We start from the raw sequence: 24,227 nt of genomic DNA, 5'->3' as shown, positions 1-24,227 counted from the left end.
TGGACGACACGCGACTCGCAACAACCTGACCTTCAGAGACAAGTATCATCATCATCGTGCTTAAATAGGAGTTTACTCAACCAGCAAAGGCTGGTTGAGTAAACCAGCCGCCTCACTAACTTCGCCCTTGACCATCACCGCTTGACGATAAAAGTTCTGCAAATTCATTATCACGTTATGCCACGTTATTTTCACCATATACGTGGTGCGTATAGCTGTAGTTTTATAACCGTTGCATTGATGCAACAAAAGAGTCGATCTCATCTGAAACGTTGTTTGTAGAATTGGACACAAAGGGCGCTGTGGGCGGACGGGCGAGATTTTTCTTCTGCACGCAGTAAGAAGACATAAAAAATAGAAAAAAAAAGTCTTGACAATTTTTGATTGCAAAATCAATTTGATTTGAAGAGAGAAAAGATGAGAATGCGGTAAATAATGTTAATATGATTAGAGCAGCACACTCAGTTGGCTGTTTCTGTGCTGCGGAGCTGCAGATCAAAATTTTCAATTTTGAGACCACATACACGAAAACGACAACCAGACTCGCCAAAAGTATGAAAAAGCAAATAAAATTCAGCGTTAAACAGCCACTAGAAGGCTCATGTTAGACCAAAACGTTAGTGCAGGCAGAGGTGCAGGTGACAGCACAAGTCATATTGTTCTACTAACTCTATGGCACAAGTCTGCAGATGACTGTAGCCACGTCTCACAAAGAACTTGCCTGCCCTCTTGCGTTTGCAAACGTTGCCAAGACGGAGCTTTTGCTAGTGTTGTGACTGAGATACTGCGTTTGGACGGTCTTGCCTGTACTTGCCGCGAAAGTTTCAATTTGCATTTGCGTCGCGTCTTTCTCTATTCTATGGTAATGTTGACAACGTCACACTGTAAACCTAGGAGATATGATTAAAAAAGGAAAATCATGAGCTTCACAGGTAAAGTTGATCCATGGATGTCTATATATTTGGTCCTTATTGTTAAGAGAACTGTCTTGTAACTTGTGCTTTGTTGACATTTCAGAGTTCGACTCGAAACAACGACTTGGTGTATTAGGCCGACTGAATCAGTGGTGAAGAAACTCATCAACAACAACAAAAAAACAAACATGAGCTTTACAGGTGAGGTTGTGCCAGCAATACTGACACGTTGCTGCAACTCATGTCTTTGTTGACATTGCAGAGTATGACTCGGAGCAGCACCTTGTGAGCACGTCCTTTCTCAGCGGGTTAAGTCCATTCAACCAGACTGGATCGATTTCCCTCATCGAGAGAGTGAAAGAAAAGCTTCGGGAAAACACGCGAAAGTTGCTGTGCCTCCCTCTCACGCCGCACCAAACGCTGCCAGAGTCCCTGTGTGAAGATACATTTTTCGGTTTGCCGGTTATTGTACGCAGCTTGATCGAGTTGCACCATGGCATAACAGAGCTGTACGGTAAGTCACTGGCTCAGCTCCTTTCCTTCATTCGGAATATGTTCGTGTTGTAATCGAAAAATCAACAAAAGGAAATTCTATGTTATTGACGATTAGAGGTACACTTGACTGCAGAGCAGAGTTCCTCGAATATTTACCCTTACAGTTATCAGAAAGGCGACCATCACGACTGCAGGAGTCTAAACACACACACAAAGACACTGTGTTTCTATATCTATACTTACCTAATTAACAAGATTTCATTTATCAGCTATCTAACTCATTATACTCTGTGGCAAATGTTCCAATTTAAAAATTGTAACTAGTGAGTTTGCAGGATACATCCACTCGGGATGAATTCTGAGGATGATAACAATTTTGGGAAATGCATTCCCGAAGTGTATGACACAATGTAGTGGTGTTCCAGCTATTTTTGACCTGCAATACATAAGAAGACGTCTTGTTAAAAAAAAGAAAAAAGTTAGTGGAACAGTGCATTTCACTACAAGTTGGACGGTGCCTATCCCAAAACCTGTGCAAGCTTAAAAATTCATTCCACGCAGATGTGCCTCCAGAAGTCACTGCAGCTACAATTAGGAAGTTGCAATATGCATTTTGATTTCTTGTTTAAGTAGTGCCAGCCTCTTCAAGCACATACTTCAGCATACATACTTCAAGCCCAGCTAGCCACTTTTCTGGAGCTCTTCAAGATATTCAGCTCAAGGTTTAAAAATATGCACTCTGCCACACTGCAGACAAATCTTAAAAATTCAGTATAACTCGTTTTGAAACACAATATTTAAAAAGTATGGTTAAAGAAAGCACTTTATTTTTAAAATTAATTTTGTCTATTATTTTTTTCTTTAGTATTCCTATATTAGTGCAACAGCAGTGACACTAGTAATAATAGTATATGGTTGTATAAATAATGATGTATTAATATATGCAATTTCTATATCAATATTGATATCAATAACTAAGAAGAACATTGCACGTTCAAAGGCAAAAGATGAACAGAAATGTTCAGTGTGGTTTTCCTCTACCATACTTGAATGTGCATGCTGCCTCTTTCCTGACCAATCTGCTGAGTGAATGTCCGTGTTAAAGTTGTCTGAAATATTCGGCTTTGGTTCTTGCTGTGTTGTTTTTACAGATTGGCAGAGAGAATGCTTGAGCCTTCCTGCTCTCAGTCAGAGGAAGAACCTCATCTACTCGCTTCCCACAAGTGGAGGCAAGACTCTGGTCGCAGAAATCTTGGCCTTTAAGGAGATACTGTGCTGTCGCAAAAATGTGCTCTTCATTCTACCATACGTGTCCATTGTTCAGGAGAAGGTGTGTACGTTAATTGTTCTCCTTCGCATCTCTGCCATTCTTGTCCGATTGCACTTTACCTGTGAGAGAATATAGAAGCATCAACCTCTTTTTGTGGGCGAGTCGGTTCGTGTTCAAACTTTCAACTAAAGTCAGTGGGAAAAATTGCCAGAGAAAGAGAGAACAGACAGGGCGCTATCTGCTCTCTCCTTCTTCTCCCGTGAATTTTTTGCTCTGCTTCAGTTCCAATAAGTCAACTGATCTCTGAGGGCTCATGCTCTTCACGTCATGTCACGCCATGTGCACAGATAAGCAGTCAATGAGATGATAAGGAGTGATGAGGAGTTATATATGTCTCACCATCATTGATAATGGTTTGATATGGATGGATAAGGTGCTAAAGAGCGATAAGGGCCTATTGTGGTTGGAGCAATTCTGATAAATTTAATAAGTACTAATAAGGGTTCATAAGGGTCAGATCAAGTCTGATAAGATTGGTCCGATAAGAGTTGATAATTGTTGGATCATGTGCCATAAGATTGATAAGGACAGATAAGGGTTGGTGAGGATCTGATCGATTTCGATAAGGTTGATACTGACTGATAAGGGTTGATAAGGCCCGGATTGAGTCTGATGAGGTTGATAACAACCGATAAGGGTTAAGGGTCAGATCTAATCTGATAAGGCTGATAACAACCAATAAAGTTGGATTAAGTATCATATAGTTAATGACACCAGGTTGCGTGAATATGAGCTAGTGGCACAATGCTTACACATGCTTAGACAACTCCTAGAGGAGTTTCTGTGTGAATTTTTCATTCTTCAAACAATTATTGTTGGTTGTGGAAGCAATAATGTGCAGCGTACCACTGTTGTAAAGTAGCTGAAGTGTAGTCAAGTCGTAAAAGGTGCAACTTTTTCTCCACCTGCCTATTTTTGTGCTACGCCGTATTTCTCTTGTGAAGACAAGGTATAGGTGTTTTATTTATTTATTTATTTATTTATTTATTTATTTATTTATTTATTTATTTATTTATCCATGAGTTCAACGGTTGATCCTTGCTAGCTCAAGCTGTCAACTTCAATTTTCATCATTGCCTTTGCAGACATGCTTTTATAGTCCCGCAGCTGCTGCAGTGGCAGTGTTGTGCTTTTTGCATAGCTGTGCCATAAACAGCAGTCTTGGCCAGTGTTGCGTTATCTGTGCAAGTGGAGTGTTTATGCCTCTGTCTGGGACAGGTGCGGTCCATGTCGAGCTTTGGAGTGGACCTGAACTTTCTCGTGGAAGAGTATGCAGGCAGTAGGGGTGCCCTGCCACCTCCGAAAAGAAAGCAGCGCTGTGCTGTCTACTTTGCCACCATTGAGAAGGCACACTTTCTGGTCGACTCACTGATTGAACAGAACAGACTGAGCGAGCTGGGCCTGGTTGTGGTTGACGAAGTGAGTCATTTTTGCGGTTACATGTTGCATGCCTAAGCCAAGGTTAACACACGAATGCCTGTTCACAGTGACCTTACTGAACATACTCAGTGTTAAAGAATCAACATGTTGTGTAATCAAACAATATGTAGTATATTTAATCAAACTCTAGTATTTTTCAGCTTCGACTGTAGTGTTTTTAAATTATAAGGTTGGCAAATCTGGTGCTGTTACAGTGCAGCATCTTGCATGGGTTTACAAAGCATGCCACAGTGTACTAAGCATCTTTCTCCTTTGGCTGTGCAGCTGCATATGCTGGGTGCTGGGAGCAGTAGGGGAGCCATACTTGAAAGCACGCTTGTGAAAGTCAAGCACATCTCCCGTGAGTGCTGTTCATGTCTTAATCACGTGTTGACACTTGGTACCATAAGTGTGCAGGCGGCTGTTAAATTTGTGGTCTGTTAAGAAAGGTTAAAGGGGTCCTGAAGCACCCCTCGAGCTTGATGAAAAAACATAGTCCACGGATAGCTTATTCTGCTGTGAACATCTCAGCCAAGTTTTGCTGTTGTATGCGTCACATGGAGCTCACAAGCGGAAGCACAAAGTCACCTTTCTCTCAAATGCTCTCTTTTCAACAGAAGCCTTGCTCTTCATTCTATTCTGGATGCTTTATTTCATAATAAAGTGCATTTCCACATAGCTGACATCAACCTAAGAGGGCGTTTGGATCAGTGCACTTCTTCCTACTATTACTGCGTATATTTATTGAAGAAGTTCAGTAAACAGGCTAAGGTAAGCGAGAATGTGCTTTCAAATTTTGATAATAATTACATACTCCTGGAAGAAACCGACTATTGTCTGCTCATGCTCGGCCGCAGCTGCCTACGTTGGAATAAAACTTTGACCACCCTGCTTATCGGTGTCATAGCCGGCGAGTCTTGCTAATTTTGGCTAGTTTTGAATGCTCAACTAGCCTTGAACCATGTGAAACTTAAGGCCAGACTACACTCATGCTTGCCAGTGTGCGCTCACTCTTGGCCGCTCCTAGTAGGACGCCTTCAGACTAATTGATAGCGTTTCAAAAATGCACAAGTTGGATGTGGCTACTATTCATTCTACTATTCGGCTACTAGTTTATAACAGCTGTGTCGTACCAGTACTCACGTATGGGGCAGAAACCTGGAAGCTTACGAAAAGAGTTCTACCTAAATCGAGGACGACGCAACGAGCTATGGAAAGAAGAATGATAGGTGTAATGTTAAGGGATAAGAAAAGAGCAGATTGGGTGAGGGAACAAACGCGAGGTAATGACATCTTAGTTGAAATCAAGAAAAAGAAATGGGCATGGGCAGGACACGTAATGAGGAGGGAAAATAACCGATGGTCATTAAGAGTTATGGAATGGATTCCAAGGGAAGGGAAGCGTAGCAGAGGGCGGCAGAAAGTTAGGTGGGCGGATGAGATTAAGAAGTTTGCAGGGACAACATGGCCACAATTATTACATGCCCGGGGTAGTTGGAGAAGTATGGGAGAGGCCTTTGCCCTGCAGTGGGCATAACCAGGCTGATGATGATGATGACTATTCGATGGTCAAGTTGGTGAAGGACAAAGCCGGTCCGCACCATGTAGCAAGGTCAGACTAGCATATGAGCACGAGCATGCACTTAAGCCCTGCCATGCACAAAGTAAATGCTGCGCATATGCACTACAGTTGCATGCAGCTGCGGTCTGCGATGTAGTGTAGATACCGCAGCCATCACAGGGTGCCGTAACAAGATCACTGGCGAAGCACACTGTGTGTTGCTAAGGGCAAATGAATTTGGCTTACGTTTGGTGCGCCGTGAGTGCCAAAATCCGAAGTAGTGGCGTCTACGCTAACATGTAAAATTAAATTTTAACTTTGCGCTACAGTGACATTTAGAAGGTGGAGCGTTGTGTCTTCGCCTTCAATGCCTTTGCAGTGCAGGACACTGAAAAAGGAGTGGAAGCACCGCAAAGGCCGTGTTTAATTGCCAATAACTCTGCTTCTGCTGAATGCATTGAAGTACTTTTTGTGGCAAAGTATTTCTGAAATAGCCTATTTTAACTTCAGATGCATTTATGCTCTTCGATAAAAAGTGTTTCAGGGACCCTTTAAAGGTAGCATTGGCCATTGATGTCAAACAAAGCTATCAAAAACAAGCTGACAGTATCAGTGCTGGTTTTACTTTCAGTGTACCTGTTCGTATACATGTTTTTGTTGGATAGCTACTCGAAGCCAACCGTGTGAGTAGTATATAGCAAGAAATGTATGCTAAAAAAACGCTAAGAAACGTATGCTAAGAAACGTACATAAAGGCTTAAATGTTGTTGGTATGACACTGCATCTGATGCACTGTGTGACACCCCTGAAAGATCTGTGCTGCAGCTTTTGGAATTTGTTGTAATCTCTTGAAACCTATTGAAATTTGTTGGATGCAGTTTTCAGTTTGGCAGGTTATATGTGGAATCGTGCGCACAATTGTGCTATGCAGGCAGTAAGCTATAGTTCTTTTTTGGTCCATAGTTTATTCAATTTCAAATAATTCAAGCTTGTGAAAACTCGAACAAAGAGCCTGTGTACCTATAGTGTGGATTAACATGAGTGGACTATACTTGTTTTATGTGTGTCCATGTAATATAAGAGGTAATCCAGGCCTTTCTTTTTTTCCAGCACTCACTCATATTGTGGGCATGAGTGCTACTATTGGAAATATGGATGACCTTGCTTCCTTTCTTGGTGCTGAAGTTTTCGTTGGATCCTTTCGCCCGGTATGTCCTGCTCATCATTGCATTCCAAGCCAGACAATTTACATCATTGAAGTCCGGTTGCATAAAGTGCCGTCACCCATAGCTTACTACATGACGCATGGTCTCGCATTGCTGTCTTGAAATTGTTTCTTGCAAGTGAAAATGTCACCCAGTTCATAGTAAGTTATTTTTTGTGCATTATTTAGTGAGACTTCTTCACCTTGTGGTTAAAAGTTTTCATTGTGAGATGTCGGTGCATGCAAATTGTAAGAATTGTCAGTCCGACTTGAACATCATTCTACAGTAATTAATATTTAACCTTAAATTTTGAATCAAATTCCATATGAATGCTTTGCATGGTTTTAATAATTTATATGAGTGACCTCCCTTCAGAAATAGTAACCTTGTTCCAAAGCATATAGTATCTGGAAGATTGTTTACATTTATTGCTGCATTATGTGGGTCCAGTGTCCGACATGGTTGTTTTCTATTCTTTCTTTAGATTAAATTGGCAATATTTATTGTGTTTCTTAAGTTTACAAGCTTTAAAAGTTGTTTCAGGGCCCCTTGAAACTTGTGTTGCTGCTTGTGGCAGCGTGACCTTTCCGTAAGTAGTGCAACTTCAATAAAGGCTTAAATGTTGTTGGTATAACACCCTTCTCAAACAGGTTGAGTTGAGGGAGTACATCAAAGTGGAAGACTACATCTTTGAACAGCAGGGAAAATATGAAGAGGAGCCCTTTCGGGTTGTCCGCAAGCTTCCTAAGGTAGTTTCTCGAATTCTGTTTCTTGTGCATTTCAAGCTCAGATTTCTCGGGACATTTTTGTGGATGTTGGTTACTATGTTCTCAGCACAGCTAATCAACCCTCTGCTATCGCTACCCTTGCACACTAGCAAAGCCAGATGCAGGACCCCGAGCAGCTGTCTCTTCTGGTTGCAGAGACAGTGCCACAGCACTCGTGCCTCGTCTTCTGCCCAACGAAGCAGAACTGTGAGAGTGTGGCGCTGCTTCTGGCTCGTTTCCTGCCTCAGTGAGTGTTTGTCATCATCTGTGTTTGGCTTTCAGGCATGGCGCTACAGAAGCAGATTCTTGTTGGCCTCTTCAGGCCGTAATTTGAAGAGCTTTATTTGTATGACCACAAGTGGCTTACTTCCTTTAGTAGGGCACTCACTTACTTCCCTTCACTTAGGGCAGGTAGTGACCACGGATCCGGATCATGAGACTGAAATAACCAGAAGAATAAGAATGGGCTGGGGTGCATTTGGCAGGCATTCTCAAATCATGAACAGCAGGTTGCCACTATCCCTCAAGAGAAAAGTGTAGAACAGCTGTGTCTTACCAGTACTCACGTATGGGGCAGAAACCTGGAGGCCTACGAAAAGGGTTCTGCTGAAATTGAGGACACAACGAGCTATGGAAAGAAGAATGATGGGTGTAACGTTAAGGGATAAGAAAAGAGCAGATTGGATGAGGGAACAAATGCGGGTAAATGACATCTTAGTTGAAATCAAGAAAAAGAAATGGGCATGGGCCGGACATGTAATGAGGAGGGAAGATAACCGATGGTCATTAAGGGTTGCGGACGGGATTCCAAGGGAAGGGAAGCATAGCAGGGGGCGGCAGAAAGTTAGGTGGGCAGATGACATTAAGACGTTTGCAGGGACAACATGGCCACAATTAGTACATGACCGGGGTAGTTGGAGAAGTATGGGAGAGGCCTTTGCCCTGCAGTGGGCGTAACCACACTGATGATGATGAGTGGCTTACACTCTTGTGGGACTTGAAAATGTGTTGTTGGGCATTTTCCTAAATGTGAAATGCACTTAGTCATTATTCTCATTTTTTTTTTTCTGACTCTTGATGAGAAACCATCAGGAACTGTAGAACTGTGTCAAGCCAAGCTAGTCGGTACCACAGCATGTGATCGTGTGTCCACATCGTAGACAGCAGCAAGATCAGCAGTGAGTTACGTCAGTACTTGACAAATGTAGCCCAGCATACTTTCCACTGTGGCATCGCAGGGTTTTCTGCGATGGGCCATTGCTGATGTCAGCATGTTTCTAGTCATTTTATGTAAGCCGTTTTTTCACACGGACAACTGCAGGATCGCGGATTACTTGTGAATTCAGATGGTGGTGGTGAATGTGACGTGGATATATTGAAATTTTGTTCATCTTGATACTTTGGTTATTTCAAAAAACTTCAGAATAATAGGCTAGTGTGAACAGAAATGCACAATATCACCTTTCCCCTGTTCATCTCTCTGTGTTGTTTGCATGCTCTTTTATCATTCCTAATTCAAAAATTTTCCCTAGTTTTACAATGTCAAACTAATGGATGTTTACTGTACTGTTCAGGATGCAAGGGTTCAAATAAGCGTTCAATGAAAAAGTGGCTTAAGTAATGGCATGGATAGAATTGGATAATACAGAAAGAAATGTAGTCGTTAGTAGTGCATGATCTGTGTTCTTGATATAAGACAACTCATTCCAATTTAATCAGCATATATAGTAATTGTAGTATGTAGTAACTTAATCTTGGTGGCTGGATAGGTCATCATTTTTTTTCTGTTAGAAGACTTGTGTGCAATGTTTTGTGCTTCGGGAAAAGTTATCTGCTCAGTGGTGGCTGCAAGATCTTCCACCCACATTAAGAATTTAATTTCTTATGTAGCGGACAGTTAAAGCAGAGCACATGTTGTTGCAATGCAGTCTTGTGGGCCCAGCCAGTTTATCCTTGATCTTTATTATGAGCTTGATGAATTCGACAAAGCAGAGAGGACAGCGCAGTTTTATTGATGATGTTTCAGGTCATTACTGGACCATAGGCGTGAGCAGAAGGAAGCTTTGCTGCAGACACTGCGAGCAGAGGTAGGGCAGGTTTGTCGGGTCCTGCGGCAGACGTTGCCCATGGGTGTGGCTTACCACCATAGCGGGCTGACGGTGGAGGAGCGCCGCATTGTGGAGGATGCATACACTTCTGGTGTGCTCTGCTGTCTCACGTGCACCTCAACTCTGGCGGCTGGTGTCAACTTACCAGCCAAGAGGTGCTGTTTCTTTTATTTTTACTTGAGCTCAGTTCAAAGTTGACCTGTAAAATAGCACTTGCAAAGAGGCAGCTGCAAAGAAGTGGCTGTTAAACAGGGCTGCACTCATACCACTCATAGAGTGCCTTCAGCTCACATTTACTCTTGCATGTGCTTATGGCAAAAGGTGTCCTTCTAGCACATGATATGAAGTGCGCACACTTTTGGCGCAGTACCGTATTGTTAACTTATTATGTTTTTAAATGTCATTTGCCATTGTCTGCTTTGATTTTATGTCTTTTATAATGTACAATGGAAACTGACCATTGCAGCGTTTAACACGCGAACTTTCTCGAGTGAAGCTAGCTTAGCAGGACTCCTTGAGGAACTATCAGGCATTGTTTGAGGTTTCATTACCCTTAGTGAGGTTAGAAGAACTGATGAGGCTCATACAGTGCAGACAAATGGCCACGTCCTCTGCTATAAAAGACTACCAGATAAGAAGCAGTTCGGAGTACGATTCTTAATCCATAAGGACATAGCGGGCAATATTGACAATTCTACAGCATTATTGAGAGGGAGAGGGTAACAGTAGTTGTAATAAAGTTGAATAGGAGGTATAGAGTAAAGGTAGTACAAACCTACGCTCCAACCTCCAGTCGCGATGGTGAAGAAATAGAACAGTTTTACGAAAATGTTGAGTTAGCGATGGGGGTGCGAAAAGTGCAAACTCGGTATACTGTAGTTATGGGTGACTTCAGTGGAATAGTGGGGAAAAGACAGGCTGGTGAAAAAGCAATTGGCAACTACGGCATGGATTCTAGGAACACTTGAGAGACGTTGCTAGAATTCGTGGAAAGGAATAACCTGCGAATAATAAACACTTACTTCAGAAAGCGTTGGAATAAAAAGTGGACCTGGAAAAGCCCTAATGGTGAAGCAAGAAATGAAATTGATTTCATAATTTCTGCCAATCCCAGCATAGTGCAGCATGTAGAAGTGTTAGGTAGGGTAAAGATTAGTGATCATAGGTTAATGAGTGCTAGGATTCACCTCAATTTGAAGAGAGAAAAATTAAAATTGGCCAAGAAGAAACAGGCCAACCTAAATGCAGTAAGGGTAAAAGCAGACAAATTGAGGCTGGCACTAGCAAACAAATATGCAGCCTTAGAATAGAGAGATGAAGATGACATAAAGGTAATGAATGAAACCGTACTAGTTTGGCTTCAGAGGCAGCAATTGAATTGCGAGGTAAGGCACCAAGGCAACCAGTCGTTAAGCTCTCCCAAGTAACAAAGGACCTAGTAAACAAACGACAAAGAATTAAAGTGGCCAACTTAAGAGATAAGATAGAATTCGTGGATCTCTCAAAACTGATCAACAAGGCGAAAATAAGTGATATTCGAAACTATAACGTGAGAAAGACTGAAGAAGCCATAAAAAATGGACGCAGCCTGAAATCAGTGAGATAGAAACTTGGCATAGGACAAACCAAGATGTATGCACTAAATGTTAAGCAGGGTAATATCATCAGCGATCTCGAAGATATAGTAAATGTAGCAGAAGAATTCTATACTGACGTTTACAGCACCCAAAGCAGCTATGATACCTTCATTTGAAGTAGTAATGAACAGGTTACAGAGGCTCCTTTTATAACTAGCGATGAAGTTGAAGGGCCTTGCAAGGCATGAAATGGGGAAGGTGGCTGGAGAAGATGGACTAACAGTCAATTAAATCATAGATGGAGGAGACATAATGCTTGAAAAACTGGCGGCTCTCTATATGAAGTGTCTATACTTCAAGGGTCTCAGAGAACTGGAAGAATTCCCACATTATACTAAGCCACAGAAAGGATGACATTAAAGAATGGAAAAATTATACCCCCATTAGCTTACTTACAATATTATATAAAATATTCACCAAGATAATCTACAAACAAATAAGGGCAACACTGGACTTTAGTCAACCAAGGGAAGAGGCAGGTTTCAGGAATAAATACTCTACAATGGATTACATCCATGTCATCAATCAGGTAATTGAGAAATCCACAGAGTACAATCAGCCTCTCTACATGGCTTTCATAGATTACGAAAAGGCATTTGATTCAGCAGAGATACCAGCAGTCATAGAGGCATTACGTAATCAAGGAGTACAGGCCGCTTACATAAACATCTTGGAAAGTATCTACAAAGATTTTACAGCTACCTTAATTCTCCACAAGAAAAGTAGGAAGATACTTATAAAGAAAGGGGTCAGGCAAGGAAACACAATCTCTACAATTCTATTCGCCGCATGGTTGGAAGAAGTATTGAAGCTAATTAACTGGGAAGGCTTAGGAGTAAGGGTCAACGACTAATATCTCAGCAACCTTAGATTTGCAGATGTCATTGCCCGGTTCAGCAACACTGGGGCGAGTTACAAGAAATGATTGAGGAACTTAACAGAGAGAATATAAAAGTGGGGTTGAAGATTAATATGCAGAAGACAAAGACAATGGTGAATAGCTTGGCAAGGGAACAAGAGTTCAGGATCGCCAGTCAGGCTCTAGAGTCTGTGAAGGAGTACATTTACTTTGGTCAATTACTCACGGGGAGGACCCTGATCATGAGAAGAAAATTTACAGAATAATAAAAATGTGTTGGAGCGCATTCAGCATACATTGTCGGATCCCGACTGAAAGCTTACCGTTATCATTAAAAAGATAGGTGTACAATCAATGCATTCTACCGGTGCTGACATATGGGGCAGAAACTTGGAGATTGACAAAGAAGCTTGAGAACAAGTTTAGGACCGGGCAAAGAGCAATGGAATTAAGAATGTCGTGTCAAGAGACAGAAAGAGAGCGGTTTGGATCAGAGAGCAAACAGGGATAGCCGGTATTCTAATTCACATTAAGAGAAAGAAATGGAGCTGGGCAGGTCATGTAATGCGTAAGTTAGATAATTGGTGGACCATTAGGGCTACAGAATGGGTGCCAAGAGAAGGGAAGCGGAGTCGAGGACGGCAGAAGACTAGGTGGGGGTGATAAAATTAAGAAAGACGAAGGCGCAAGCTGAAATTGGTTGGCGCAGGACAGGGTTAATTGGAGATCACAGGGACAGGCCTTCGTCCTGCAGTGGACATAAAATAGGCTTATGATGATGATGATTGTACAAGTGGAGGACAGTCGTGCATTGATCCTTGTAACTCGAAGTGGAAATGCTGGAAAGGCTGTAGCCCACACTCGTACAACAAAGGTCATGTTACGGCTCACAGCTACTGTCCTTTTCTAACTAGCTTAAGTAATGCTTGGTATGTGCGTGCCTACTAATGCTACTACTGCAGTGATGTTTCGTTAGCACCAAGTCATGTCTACACATTGACGGTTTGTTGCAGGGTGATCCTCAAGTCGCCCTACACTGGCACCGAGTTCCTTACTCGAAGTGTCTATCAGCAAATGGCTGGACGTGCTGGGCGGGCAGGCATTGACTCATCTGGAGAGAGCATCCTCATTGTACCCAATAAAGACAAAGAAAAGGTCTCGTCTTGCTTTCCAGTGTTGTGTGGGTAGCGTTCTATAATTGGCCAGACTTCTCACCATGATTTGTCGGGCGTTTCTCTAGGTGCGGAGGCTTCTGGAGGCTCCTATTGACAGCTGCTATTCCAATCTTCTTCAAGATGAACAGAAGGCCTTGAAAATGTTGCTACTCAGTTTGATAGGACTGCAAGTAAGTTGTGAAGAATGTCAATACATGTTCCGGAGACTGATAAGCACAGGCAATCAACATGATGTTGGTTTCATCACTCCGCGTAGTGGTGCTGGAAGTAAATTCAGTAAGTGATGCTGAACAGTTCACCGAACCCTTGTGTGCTGCACCTCAAAGCTATCTGAAAGATTGAATTTGAGTTTATTTGCAACAATGTTGCGGGAGACCCAGGAGTAAAAACTGTTTATACAGCTTGAGAGGACCTGGCCACCCTACACACATCTTGGCATAAAGGTAGTTGCAACAGAAGACAAGCACATTCCGATCTGTTATAACAAGCCGAACTATTTTATGTCTACGAGAAATGATAAGGATAACATATAGATGGATAAAGAAGGCGGTTTCATTTAAGAGTCAATTTCGAGCTGAGTTGGCAGTAAAAGGAAGGAGTGGTATTTGGCATGCCATTTAATTTTATGATACAGATGATCAGTTTATTTGCTACAGACTTACTTTTACAGATTTATTTACTATAGAATATGTAGGTTATTGTGGGTCATTTCCCTGGTATTGGACAGTGAAAAAGCCATTGTGTTGTGTGGGAGGAAGTGGCATTTAGCACTCGTGTTGCCAAACAGGCAGTTTTATAGCTCGATGTAGCTGTAAATGCAAATGTGCAGTTCCTCAACGTAGGATTCCTTAGATCATCTACTAGTGAAAATTTATTTGAGAATTCCCATTTTGCAACAGCAATACAGTATGGTAAACAGGTTGTGTATGTTGAGCCTCACGGCTCAATAAGGAGGTAATGCATCGCTGAGAAAAGAAAAATTAAGGAGCTGATTAGGCTCAGTATAAAATGTTTTTGAGCACTAATGAGGATATAGTAGCCAATAGCTGGTTTCTTAAGAGGCAGCATGAATTTGTTCCTTTCGATGGTGACCTTTTGTCTCGTCTTACACCGATTAAAATAAATAAAAATTTGGTGTCTCTATAGGTTGCCAAGTCCGAAGACTCTCTTGCCGAAGTGATGGATGCAACACTACTTGCCCTACAGCAACGAAAAGAGGGAAAAGACCCATCGCAAACTCTGCACCAAGTTCTTGACGACCTGATTACAGCTGACCTTATCTTGAAACACAGTTCTACTGGAGAGCTACGTGCTACCCCACTTGGATGCGCTGCTTTCAAAGGTAAGTTTGTGCCTTGTACTTCATTTAAGCTATGCATAGAGTGTTTAAGCTATGCATAGAGCACAGAGTGAGCATAGAATGCTGACTCTGTGCTTTGGGAGTGTAGCCTTTTTGCTTGATTTTGGCATTAAAAGGAGAGTCCTCCGGTACTTTTGGAGGTATTAATGACTGTGCCTCGCTGCTTCTCATATAGCATGAATACAGATTCAAAACAAATGGTGCATGACAGAGATCGGCTCATGTGATAGGTAGTTATTCAGCTGAGGAATTCCTAGAACAAAAAGTACTTATGTTGCTCCACTTTCTGCTTTGACTCTTGCAGTAAGATGAACTCTAGTATCCATTACGAAATACTTGGTGCATATGGAATTTTGCACCTTACATCGAGCGTGTTGTTATTTGTACCTGCGAGTGCAGATGGTGCCATTACCAGAGCTACAATTTTGCAGTAGTACTCCCATTAGTGGCTGTATTTCACAACTTGAATTAACGTAAATTAAACTCTGATGGATGTAGAGGGAGCCAACATCTTCGTTCAGAGATAAACTCTAATAAAACTGCGATTTGGGCAAATTGGTAAATCATCATTTCAATATATAGCAGCACACAAAAGCCAGAGCTGATAGGAAGAATGGCACACTCCACCAGTGCTGAGGAACTAATACGAACTAGTCAGTGCTGGTGGTGTGTCGTTCTTCCTATCTGTTCTGGTTTTTGTTCATTGTTACTATTTATTGAAAATTTGTTCAGAGGTTCATGCCATGACATGGATGCTGCAGAAAACACTGGTCCATGCCAGTACATGCTTGTCATTTGTGGTAGTATTTGATTTGATGAAAACCATTGTTATAATAAACACAGCAGGAATTCGTAGATCTGTCATTCCGCATCTCCTGAAGATGCAAAAGCCCAGTCTTTTTTTCATAAGACTAGGAGACATATAAGGACCGGGATACAAAAAGGACCCACAAAAATTGTGTGTACTACAGAAGCTGAAATCAAATGCCACATCATGCAATTCTGTTAGCCTCGGTATACCAACATCCTCTGACGACGCCCGTCCCGCTCTCCAGGGCCATGTACGCTGTGCCCCTTGGGTAGGATTCGGCCCACAAAGTTGCCACCTCATTCGAGATTGTTTGGTATATGGTAACTTTAGTGGACCCTGCCGTCACAGGCATGAAGGCATGTAGGAAGTAATGGGTGGTTTTTCGCTACTGCAGGTGCCGTTCTTTGCTTCAAAATGTGTTGCCTTGAAATGTGGAGAAAGGCTGGGGCCCACGAATACAGAATTTTCATAGTGTCACTTGCACTTACCACCACAGTTCGTGGAGTTGCCAGTGCTCTTGCCTCGAAGGCCGTCCAGAAAGCTCGAGCATGGTCTATTTTCCCATGCACTTCTTAATTTTTCTTCAAATCAGCTGTTGTGCACCTTCAACTGCGGTGCTTATTTTCTTACTGATATTTGTCCTGCTGTCTTGCACCTAGGAAGAGATCAGATGTTTTGAGGAATACACTTTTGTTGCATTTTTGCTTAGTGAAAAGGTCTGGTGTGCATCTTCCATGTTGAGAGAAATAAATAGCATTACCTTGCACTCTAAATGCTGAAGTTGTTGCTTTTTTCATATTTATGTGCACTATCTTGTAAAATTGTTTGGTGCAACATTGTTATGCTGTTGTATCTGCGCATCCTGGATGCTGACTTAACCGCCTGAAAGTGTTTGTAGGTGCAAAAGGCATCATTGTTGCTTGGCCGACATCCCCAAACGCAGCAATTTGCCATTGGAAGGACAGCTTAGTTGCCTGTACACATTTGCCGTGAGAAAGGTTTCCTCATTTCCATGAAACTGCCCCGAAATGCCACCGGTCGTTCTTGGGGTGATCCTTGGGTTATTAGGCATAATGTCGGTTACCTGACGCCTGCATTCACTACATCCTTAGCGCCTTTCTGCTGCCTAAGTGGTGAGCCACATCTATGTACCGTGTGGTGGTTAAGTGTGTCACCTGACTGATAACACACACTCGACTGCTTTGCATGCTTAAGCCTTCACTAATCTCGGCAGATGTTTGTCACACCTTCTGTGTGCGCCTGTTTCGAAACCCTCCGCAGCAGACACAACCAAAGTGAGCCGACTTTAATGTACCGCTTGCCTATCACGTGACTAGGACTTACTTCTCCCCTATATTTTTTATGACTAGGCTTCAAGATTGTCATGTGACATTTCCTAGTAGTGTATCCCTTCCTTCATGCGCCAGAAAAGCTTTTTTAATACGTAGCAGAGCAAAATTTTATTCGGTTTAACTCTTCAATTGGGACATTTGGAATTGGGAATTGTTTAACTGACAATTGGGCCTCGGAAACTTTTTGGATATGTGTTGGGTGAAAACTTATTTCAATGCTTATTTTCTTTCCCTTCTTTTGCTACATAGTGCATATAGCATAATAGAGAATAATGTGGTTACCCTTCATTACAGGTGGCATCGCTCATTGTATTATTCAGCTCATGATCACTGTCTCAAAATGTACAGATTTAGAAGGGCACACCTCGCAGTATATCACTGTGTTGCGGAGCCTGAGTAGACGCACTTTCTATCTTGGGGCTGTGACAGACATGTCTGAGGACACACTCCTCTATTGAGGGGTCAAACACCCTTCTAGCAATGCTTGCAGTGACACTGTTGTTGAAATGCATGCCTACATTGTGGCACAGGCTTTATAGACCCATCCATGGCGAGCACTCTGCGTCAAGAGCTCTGGGCAGCACTGTCCTCCCTGTCCCTGCGATGCCCCCTGCACCTGCTGTACTTGGTCACACCAAGGCAGCTGGCCACTGCCAGGCTTGATCCCCCAGCCTACTACCGCTTGGTGAGTCTGGATGAACAGTGGCATCTCTGCATGCTGGACATGGCAGCAGACTAATTAAATATGTTACCTGTACTGATTTATTTATCCATGTTATCTCAGCATTTTTTACTTGGCATCTGTTGGCTGTAGCTTGTAATAGTGGGGAGAGAGAGAGAGAGCTCTTTAATGAAATGCAGACTTCCGCTGGCATGTGTGCCGTCGCCTACATGCGGGAGGGGATGAGGGATTGAAAGACTGTGTGGAGAGAGAAAGCAGAAAAAATGATATTGGTATGAAAAAGATAGACTTAGTGTTTAGGTGTAAAATGAAGGCAATGTGAAAATGAATTTTGATCATTTTAATGCGCACAGTTCAACCTCGATATAAAGAAGTCGATAAAATCAGCAGTTTGCTTCATTCTAATAATGCGATAGCAATAAGGAGCTCCTGTCGCAGAAAATCCGGTGTCGGCATCGGACGTTGTTTTGGCAAATAGATTTTCGAACCACCCATACCCAGGGCCTCCATGCAGCGCAAGGAACTTACTGAACTAATTGTATTTCTCAAGCTAAAATACGTAGAAAAATTTTAATATACGACTTACACTAACCTACAGACATAATAGCTCTCGGATTGTAATTTGAATATACTGTAAAACTTTGTTAAACTGTACCCGCTTAAACAGTAGTTTGTTTTAAAAATAGTAAAGTCAAATCCCCGACTTAGCAGCCATTGCGCATTATGTGTTTGGTATCTGCATAAACCGTACCAGCTTATTGCATACGTATCGGTTAACTCGTAGTGCTTCCACTTTTCTTTGCGCAAACACGGTGATGCGTCATCTCCATCGGGCGGCCCAGCAGAACAACGAGCCTCAGAGATCAGAACAACAGCCTTCCAAGTGCCCTGTGCGTTTGCGCATGAAGCCACATAAACGTCATTTCGGTGCCATGCCAGAGAGCTCTGTGGCGTCGTGCAAGCGAGGACTCGCGTCATGCCGAAGCTTGGATAAAAAAGACGCAGGGTGCTCAGCATAGAAGAAAAACTGGACACGGTTTGTGGTATCGAATGTAACACAAGGAAGTTAGCGCTGGCACGCGACATGGATCTACTGTTGACTACGGTGTGTGGCATTTGGAATGCAAAGAAGTTGCTCGGCAGCGCTGCTGTGACCGCGAAGAGATGCCGGTTACGAGGTTCGAATTTTCGCCATCGTTGTCTCTGTTGTTGCCGAAATGTCGCCTAGCGACAGTGATAAGGCTGACATGGAAAGCGACAGCATGAGCGATTCAGGCCCGACAGTGGCAGAAGCTGCGTGTTACATCAACTTCAGGAATGCAATCATGGTGACGAGAACAGCACCCGTGACTTAAGCAACGCTACCGCGTCTGTGCACATAGAATATGCAACGTCAACGAGGAATCTGCCATGCGATTGTTTGCCGAGAAGAAGGGGCTGTCTGAAAAGCTGGCTCGCAGCTTCAGTAAATTTTAGGTCGCTGCTAGGCCACGGCGGCATCAAACGAAAATAACACTTTTGTCGTGTGAAGTGAATAAACACTGCATGTTTTCCCCCTTGCATTGCATTCTCTCCGAGTTTCGTTTTTGACAGGTAAGTGGGCGATCTCATGCTATTTCGGTTAAACAGTACTACCGTTTGGTATGTAATTTTTTTTAGCTCCGGCCAATTACGGTTTAACGAGGTTTCACTGTATGAGAAAACATCATTCTGTTACGAGAAAATTTAAACAAACCCCTTTTCCAGCGCTTCTCTAATTCACAGACCGCCGACAGCGTCTTCCATTTGTGCATGCCAGCGCATGAATATTTCGGAGTCCATGTAGCTGCGCGCCTATTTCCTTAAAACACTTCCAAATGGTACTTGCCTCTGCCGCATCGCGGCCCATGTAAGAGGCCGCGTTTCTACCAGAAAGCCCGCCTTTGTGCATAGCGTTTGCTGCGAGCACTTTCCGGTAAACATTACGGTTACATGTGCTGGAGTTGCTGGGAAGCGTGAGAAGCAGTCAGGGATCTTTGAGTGCTGTCGCATTTCACTCTTAAAGGCGAAGCTTAAGCGTCTTCCAAATTTTTGGAAATTGTGTCTTCTATGCCAATAAGTAGAGTCGCCGATGGAGTTTTCTTACATGGCAGGGACCGCAATGTTTTCAGAATTATAGGGCACTCGAAAACAGCAAATATAAATGTGAAAAAAATTATTTTGTTGATGGCAACACATTGGCAGTACAAAGCAAAACCAGCCACGCTTTCTCGTCCACTTCGCTCTCGAGGCTGATAGTGTCGCTCGCAGTGGGATGACGCTGTCAATCAAAGCACTGTCAGCAGAGAGTGAATGCATCATCTGCCTCTCACTTCAACACGTCTCAGAAATTCGAAATTACGCAACTTCCAGCACTAAATGTGCAGGAAGACGGCACACAACGCCACACCATCTCACCTCACCCACTCTTTGCACATGTGGCCGATTACCTCTAAAACAGCATGTGGGCTGCATATGCACTCAACCATGTTGATCGGCATGCGAAGCCATGGCCGCGCTAAAAAAGGAGATGCCTGCCAACCTGCCCCCCCCCCCCCCCCCCCCAACCCTCACGCGCTTGATCGTGTTATTGTTAGCTCGCTCCCCTCTCCTCTATCCCCTTGCTCGCATGGGAAGACTGCGCTCATCAAGCAACCATCCTTCTCATTTCACCCTTGCATGCTTTCATGCGCACCTAAAGCATACGGAGCACAGGGTGCGAAAAGATATTATTGCGCTTAGAGTTTATATGGAACATGATGCTGATCTGCTTCCGATCACGTGATGCGCAATTTGAGAGGTGCGTGGCAAGCACCTCTCAGGTATTCCTTCACAGCGGTAGTAAAGGTTCTTTATACTGGAATCATGTATAAACACACTTCGTTATGTATAAGTTCAATATATATGGTATTCTATCAACGAGAAGCTGTAAAAGGTTATATGGAGAATTTTGTTATATTGACGCTCCTTATATCAAGGTTTAATTGTATACAGTAGATCTCCATTAATTCGACTCCAGTCTTTTTGATTTTTGGTTAATTTGATCCTGATTGAAGGTCCCAGCTGGCGCCCATACTTTTCTATGGCAGCAAACTTTAGGTATTTTGATCCTGAATTAGCCTTTGCCAGATAATTCAAACTTGGCTTATCGTCACGCACGCACCCAACCCTAATGATGACTGCTGTGGGAATTTCAATAGTGGCAGAGTCAGTGTCAGCAGTGCTCCTGTTGAAAATGCCTGTTTTTTGCATGCCCCAGAAAGATTTTAAAGCAACAAGGGTAACTTACAATGAATTGTTGCAATGTTTACTTGTTTCTACTGCACGCTTGTTTTACAGACAAAATTAGTTGGAAAATTGTTTGGGTGGTGCCAGCTCCATATGAAACCAAAACCACATTAGCAAAACTTATTGCCTACTTCACAAGATGGCAATCTTGGATGGCGACAAAACAATTTTTTTTTACATAGCATGAAGACGACACGCCACTTTCAGTCTGATTACAAAAGCACATTTAAGTTATTTTGCAACAAGCCGCATCACATGTTCCTGGCGTTCCATAGATCGCATGTGTGCCAGATTGAATAAGCGAAGTGGCTAGTGTGGTTGTGGGTCATCAACCTGCTTGCTATTATAGTGGAGTTGTTTGCTAAATGCAGAATATAAATCCCACTATAGACCGCATTAAAAATGACATGTTGTGGTTCTTTATCGATCGCGATAAAGTACTGTCTGAGTGATGATGATGGACATTAAGTAAATAAAATTATGTTATGCAAAATTCCCGAGTATCGCATTTTTCTTTTGGCCAGTATTGGAGTCATGCTAGGTTTTTCTTGCTAAAAAAACGAGTGTGAATTCAATTTGTATTTAGTTAGGAGCTCTTATGTCATTTTCACTATTGTTTTCTGTTTTGAACCCATAAAAAGTGGGTGTGCGTTCAATTCGTGGACATATTAGAATTGGGGCAAATACTGGCGGATCAATCAGCGGTGTGTTTTGGTGTTTTTTCTGCCTCTTGTTTAACTTGACCTGCCAGATAATTTGACCAATTTTGGCAGTTTTATCTGGGTCAAATTAATGGAAGGCAACTGTGTATTGAATTTCCCTAAAGCTTGTCAAGCAAGCCAATATCACGAAGATAAGCAGACAACAAGCTTAAAGCCTGCTGTTTCCTAGAAGGACACAGCATAGGACCTAATGTGTTTCTCAGTGTCAGTGGTGCTTGACTAACATTATCCATATTGCTTTCATAAAAGGTTCCCTAATTTCTATAGGTTGGGAATTGTAACAAGACACGCTTTACTGGTTTTAGTAGAATCATTTACCAAAGTGCTGAGATACTGCACTATAGGTATTCTCTCGTAAAGGCGACATAATATGTGTGATCTATACATGAACAAAAAGTTAATAGTTTACTTTTAAAAACAGGCGAATATGTGGCCCTATGTGGCACACTTCCGTTACAGCTCCAGTTGCATGTTTGTTTGTTATTGGAACCACACTTTTCAAAGCTGAAATCATCCTCAGAGGCATGCTTGCAATTCATTTGCTGTGTTCGAAGGATGAGCCTTTGGTAACAAGAGAAAGAAGAGAAACAGCCTGCTCAAAAATACGCATGTTGTGCCACAAAATAACTGTTGGCATCGTATGTGAACTAAATGTCGCAGGCAATCGCATTCACATAGCTGAGATGTGCAAACAGCAAACTGTGCAGATACATGCACAAAGTGTAAGAAGTCAATCAAATTAGTGATAATTTTAAATGTGACTTGACCATAATAAGTGCAACTAAGAGATCTCTCATATCTGGTCATTTCTACAAATGTTGCAAAAGTAGACTGCCTTAGAATAACTGCGTAACTTTAGAATGTTTCTCAACAGAAATCTTTCTTGCATTACAGTACGAAGATCTGAAAGAAAATGAGCTTCAGGTGGCTGAACTCATAGGGATTACAGAAGCCCTCATCACCAGACTGGCCAGCGGTGGCTCACTCAAGGTGTGAAATCAAAGCATGTCTAATTGTGCATGTGACAACAGGAATTTCATTGCCCTGTCTCTCTACAATAATAGCAACACATGGGTCCATTACAGTGTAAATGTGCACCCAGTAGACTAATTTTATGTAAGAGGTTGGGCAGTTGGTCATGAAGCTTTTTTTCTTCATTTATTTGTTATTTGGCAAATTTTATCGAAATGCACTGTTAAGTTTTTTCTGCTGATTTCAAATAAGCGATCTTGTCTATAGGCAGAAAGTTCTCATTCTTCTGGGAGGGGGGGTAGCCAGCTTTCCCCCCCCCCATATATATTTCTATATATTTCTCGCACTTGAAGAAACTTCGTGCGTCCTAAAAGAATCGTTAACTGAAGTGATGGCCTTATGTGAGAATTTACAAGACCTTATAGTAGGTGACAGTATAACTTCACAGCCTGAGTCCTCTCATGCCACCAAGAATCTGGTATCTCTCAGTGGTGTAACCTTCCTTCGCGTAATTGTCGTATACTTCGCTATCACTAATACTGCTTCGTCTATCCGGCGAAACTGCAACCTCTGTATCTCTCTTTCTTTCTTTATTTTGTTTTCCCCCTGTGAGTCCAAGTATAAGCGCTATTGCGCATGACTGCTGTTGATTGTGATTTCAAGTCAATCCGGCTTGGCCTCATTTCGGTTACTGAGTGAATTATATAGTGTGCCCCAACTATCATGCACCAAGACTTTAAAGAATAGCAGTTGCGTTACTCAAAGAAAACCTAGTGCATATTGTTTCCAGCACAGTGGAGCAGCCACCAGTAATTCTTTCGTTAGTGAGATTTAATTTGGTAATTGCAATGAATTGTCTAAATCGAGAAGTACTGTCCTAATTATCGAAGTGCCAATGAGGCATTTGCAGGCACCCCCAAATGACATTTAAATGGGGTGTTTTCAGCAGCGTAATAATTGCATACAATTTTTTTCTGAGTGGCAAAGAAACCTCACGAAATATGATAAATGCCACGTGACTGCGTTACAACCCTCATCATAAAGCAGCGCCCTCAAATAAGATCATTGAAAGCACCTGCATTGCCCATGGCGAACTCGAAGGGACAGCGCATCACCTTGCTAATCGTACGGAAGCAGCACCAACAGCAGATTTCGCGGCTTCGCAGCTGTTCCGTTCTCTCATTTCTATGTCACACTTATTATACGTCTCTCAAGGCCGGCTGATCACATTTATGGCAAAAGCCCCTTGATAATGCGGCCGAAGCGTCGCTCTGATCTCACACGAAACGCGTAAAGCAATGGAATAGGCATAGAAAGTTTCAAAATCACGGCACTGCTCGCACCGCATCGAAAGAGTGTGTGCACAGCTATATTTCGTGCCAGAAACTTGCTTCGGAGCAAAGCCAAATTAAAGTGACGGTTTTATTTTTTATGAGAGTGTATATGTACTGCAAGAACAGGTTGATGGCAAAAAGTGAAAGCAAGATAGACAGACCGGGAAGCGGCCCACGTGTAGAGAAAAGGCAAAACGGATGCTTTCAAGAAAGTAAAT

General features: G+C 42.5%; 1 protein-coding gene across 1 annotated transcript in view; it reads left to right on the top strand.

Annotated features, from left to right (window-relative positions):
* The first annotated feature begins 545 nt into the window (after window positions 1-545).
* Window positions 546-24,227, top strand: part of mus301 (mutagen-sensitive 301) — a 50,995-nt gene continuing 27,313 nt past the window's right edge. Inside the window, exons 1-15 of the mRNA XM_065441727.1 lie at window positions 546-932; window positions 1,018-1,115; window positions 1,177-1,428; window positions 2,561-2,739; window positions 3,958-4,158; window positions 4,444-4,519; window positions 6,830-6,927; window positions 7,575-7,673; window positions 7,802-7,938; window positions 9,718-9,954; window positions 13,309-13,450; window positions 13,536-13,640; window positions 14,617-14,812; window positions 17,524-17,678; window positions 22,598-22,693. Coding sequence (XP_065297799.1) covers window positions 1,103-1,115; window positions 1,177-1,428; window positions 2,561-2,739; window positions 3,958-4,158; window positions 4,444-4,519; window positions 6,830-6,927; window positions 7,575-7,673; window positions 7,802-7,938; window positions 9,718-9,954; window positions 13,309-13,450; window positions 13,536-13,640; window positions 14,617-14,812; window positions 17,524-17,678; window positions 22,598-22,693 — 1,986 coding nt within the window. The 5' untranslated portion in view covers window positions 546-932; window positions 1,018-1,102. The remainder of the gene's footprint in view (window positions 933-1,017; window positions 1,116-1,176; window positions 1,429-2,560; window positions 2,740-3,957; window positions 4,159-4,443; window positions 4,520-6,829; window positions 6,928-7,574; window positions 7,674-7,801; window positions 7,939-9,717; window positions 9,955-13,308; window positions 13,451-13,535; window positions 13,641-14,616; window positions 14,813-17,523; window positions 17,679-22,597; window positions 22,694-24,227) is intronic.

Source organism: Dermacentor albipictus, chromosome 3, assembly GCF_038994185.2.
Source record: "Dermacentor albipictus isolate Rhodes 1998 colony chromosome 3, USDA_Dalb.pri_finalv2, whole genome shotgun sequence".
Lineage (NCBI taxonomy): Eukaryota > Metazoa > Arthropoda > Arachnida > Ixodida > Ixodidae > Dermacentor > Dermacentor albipictus.
Note: the sequence above shows the minus strand (reverse complement) of the source record. Positions and strands in the feature narration are given on the sequence as shown.